The sequence below is a fragment of the Dendrobium catenatum genome, unplaced genomic scaffold (assembly GCF_001605985.2).
Source record: "Dendrobium catenatum unplaced genomic scaffold, ASM160598v2 fragScaff_scaffold_783, whole genome shotgun sequence".
NCBI classification, from domain to species: domain Eukaryota; kingdom Viridiplantae; phylum Streptophyta; class Magnoliopsida; order Asparagales; family Orchidaceae; genus Dendrobium; species Dendrobium catenatum.
Window position 1 is genome coordinate 59,996 of NW_021319245.1, and position 3,170 is coordinate 63,165.

General features: G+C 44.7%; 1 protein-coding gene across 1 annotated transcript; it reads left to right on the forward strand.

The window, feature by feature from the left end:
- The first annotated feature begins 1,184 nt into the window (after positions 1–1,184).
- Positions 1,185–2,969, forward strand: LOC110105927 (probable WRKY transcription factor 27). The gene is made up of 3 exons (XM_020835619.2): positions 1,185–1,882; positions 1,969–2,082; positions 2,158–2,969. Exons 1-3 carry the CDS (start codon positions 1,590–1,592, stop codon positions 2,672–2,674), a joined length of 924 nt encoding a protein of 307 aa, XP_020691278.1. The 5' UTR covers positions 1,185–1,589; the 3' UTR covers positions 2,675–2,969.
- The last annotated feature ends 201 nt before the right edge of the window (positions 2,970–3,170 follow it).

Consider the following 3,170-nt stretch of genomic DNA (forward strand, 5'->3'; position numbering starts at 1 on the left):
ATGATCCCCTTAAATTAGATTAATAATTACCCTTAGAGTTATAATCTAGAATAACAGTGTATTTATCTTCGATCAATTGGCAATTTATCCTATGTTTCAATTCCTAATTTTAGAATATAAGACTTGGATATGGGTTTCCAAACGCCTTATTCTTTAGAATAACAAACTCTTCAAAACATATGTTATTGGACTTCGTGACATGATTCGAAAACCCGACTCGAATCCGATCCAAAAATTTTGGGTTAGAGTCAAACCGAACCCAAACGGGTCGGGTTTGGGTTCAACATTTTGACCCGTTTCAAAAATCGGGTCGGGTTCGAGTTAACCCTTTGACCCGAAATTGACTCGTTTTTTACCCGAAAACTCAATTTTGACCCGGCAACCCGAGATTGACCCGATTTTGACCAGAAAAAGAGGAAATAGACTCGTTTTTTACTCGAAAAAAAGGAGATAGATCCGTTTTTTATCCGAAAGCTAGAATTTTTTTTATTGGAAACGGGTCATTTGGGTCGTGTCGGATTGACCCGGATCCGAAGCAGGTCAGGTTCGGATCAGGAAAACTGACCCGTTTTTAAAAACGGGTCGGGTTCAGGTTGACCCGAATAGTGCCGGGTCAGTTTCGGGTTTGACTCGATCCCGAGCCGTGACCTGATATTGACACCCTTATATATATATACCACGAGTATAAGGGGTTTTCTCTTATTAAGGGTATTTTGATAACAAAAATATTTTTGAGGCTATTTTCTTAAATAAATATATAAGAAGAATGATTGTCTAAATATATAAATTATGAGTGTCCAATTTTTCAATGAGATATTTTTTTCACACAAATGATGCAGGTGAAAATCTCAACTTCAAAATAATTTGGTTCGATACTTCAATAACTTATAAATGATGCAGAAGCCGTTGCCCGTCGATATGCTCACCCGGTCTCATCACAGCCGTACACAACCGAGCATCAAAACCCACGTGATTCGCACGTGATTCACGGCCGGCCGAACCACACCCGGCGGACCGCGGGCCGGTGGGCCCCTCTACTTTCCCATTCTCTGCAGCGCTGCCGCTGCCACTGCCGTCCGCTTGTTCCCCCTCATACCTAACGGCACCCAAATACGTACTCTTTTTCATACCCCACCCCGACGCACATAAAACCCACGGGTGAAATACTGGGTGCGAACAAAATACGGATAATAACTGCCTAATCTTTTTCTCGGAGGCCGCGAGGACTAAAGAGCCAACGCGTGGAAGTGGGCGGAGACGACTTTTTCGAAAAATATAAAAAATAATAATAATACAACGCTACCTCACGTTTCTCTATCCTTTGACATTGAGCAAAGTCAAGCGGAAAGAGAAACCAGAAGCGGTTTTGAAAAACCAGAGGAGGTTTCCGTGCAGCATTGCCTACCAACACGTGAAATGTCCATCTTATCCCCGCACGGATAAAACTCAACCCCTCTCTTTCCTGCATCTCCTCCCTCCCCTGTTAAGGTCAGCGCCGCGTTTTCCCATCTCCAAATCCCGCCATTAAAATACCTGTTGGAGCTCGCGAAAAGGCGATATCTTTCTTTATTTTCAGCTCTCACGGACTGATGTTCGCGATGGAGAAGAACGATGACGGCTGGGATCTGTTTGCTGTGGTTCGGAGCTGCCGCGCTGCTTCACAACCGCCGCCGCCGCCGCTCCCGACTGCAAAGCCAGCGGAGGCACCGTCAACGAGCTTTTACAATGAGGTCGAAGAGTTCTGCAAGCCCTTTTTCTCTATGGTTCAGCAGCCAAAGCCAAAGCCGTCGACTTTGTCCTGCTCTTCTTCTCTCGCCGGAGCAGCGGCGCGGGCGGCGCCGAGGCGGCCGGTCTCCCAGACGAAGTACCGCTCGAAGAAAAGGTAAAGTTCGGTTTCATTCTACCTTTTTAAAGATTTCTCGGTGGAAAGGTTGCTCATTTGGTTAGATCCCTCCGGAGAATTCTCAGGTGGAATCAGCAGAAGCGAGTGGTCTGCGAAGTCCCTGCCGACGGGCTCGCCGCCGACATGTGGGCGTGGAGAAAGTACGGTCAGAAGCCCATCAAGGGCTCGCCTTATCCTCGGTAATCTTATATCTTTTACTTTGTTTCAGAGAATAAAAACAGAGGAAAGCTAACTTTTTGGGGGAAATCGAATAGGGGATATTATAGATGTAGCAGCTCAAAGGGATGCTTAGCTCGGAAGCAGGTAGAGCGAAGCCGTACAGATCCAGCGATGTTTGTGATAACTTACACCGGAGATCACAACCACTCGCTTCCAACTCACCGGAACTCGCTCGCCGGCAGTACACGGCAGAAATTTTCGTCGGCGGCTTCCGTCGGAGAAGAGGGGAGTCGGACGGTGTGCTTGCCGAGCACACCGTTAAAGAGGGAGGAGAGCGGGGAGGAAGAAGAGGAGGAAGAAGAAGAGGACGACGACGACGAAGGAATATTGTTGGTGGAAGACATGGAAGTGGTGGCGGAGGATGAGGTACTTTTTATGGGCTTGGAGAAGTTGCAAGACTCGCCGGTGGCGGCCGCCGTGACGACCGGAGCAGTTTCCGAGTTCTTCGGCGGTGAAAGCTGCTGCTTTGAGGACAGCTTCTTCCTCCATTCGTGGTCGGAGGAGAGCAGTAGCAGCGGCGCTACGGCTGCCGCCGGTGGATGTAATACTTGAAAAAAGTTGTTTGGTAATCTCGAGCTTTCGGGAAAGCTCGTCCATGGCTTCTTAAGAATGAAAAATGCTCTCATCTAATTTTGAAGAGCTCGAAAATCATTGAAGCCATTAATTGAGTGTGCGTGTTTTTTTTTTTTTTGGTTTTTTTTTAGGGCTAGTTTTGGGGAAGAAGATGGCTTGTAAAAAAGTCAAAAACACCAAGAATTTCGGTTATAGAATGGAAAATTATGTAATTCTTGTTTTGTATGTATTGCAATTTTTTTAAAAAAATATTTATTGTGGATTTTGTAGGTAAGCTAGAAGGAGAACTTATGACACATGTGAGTTTATTAATTTGCAAGATGAATTAGGTTGTATTAGGGCTTGGATTTGTTTCTTTTGTTTTTTTTTTAACAATTATTATTGTTTAGTATGTATTTTTTTTTTATTAAATTTTTTTAAACATAAATCCAATTGCTTATAAAAAAAATCTAACGTTTTAGTCATCATCATACTG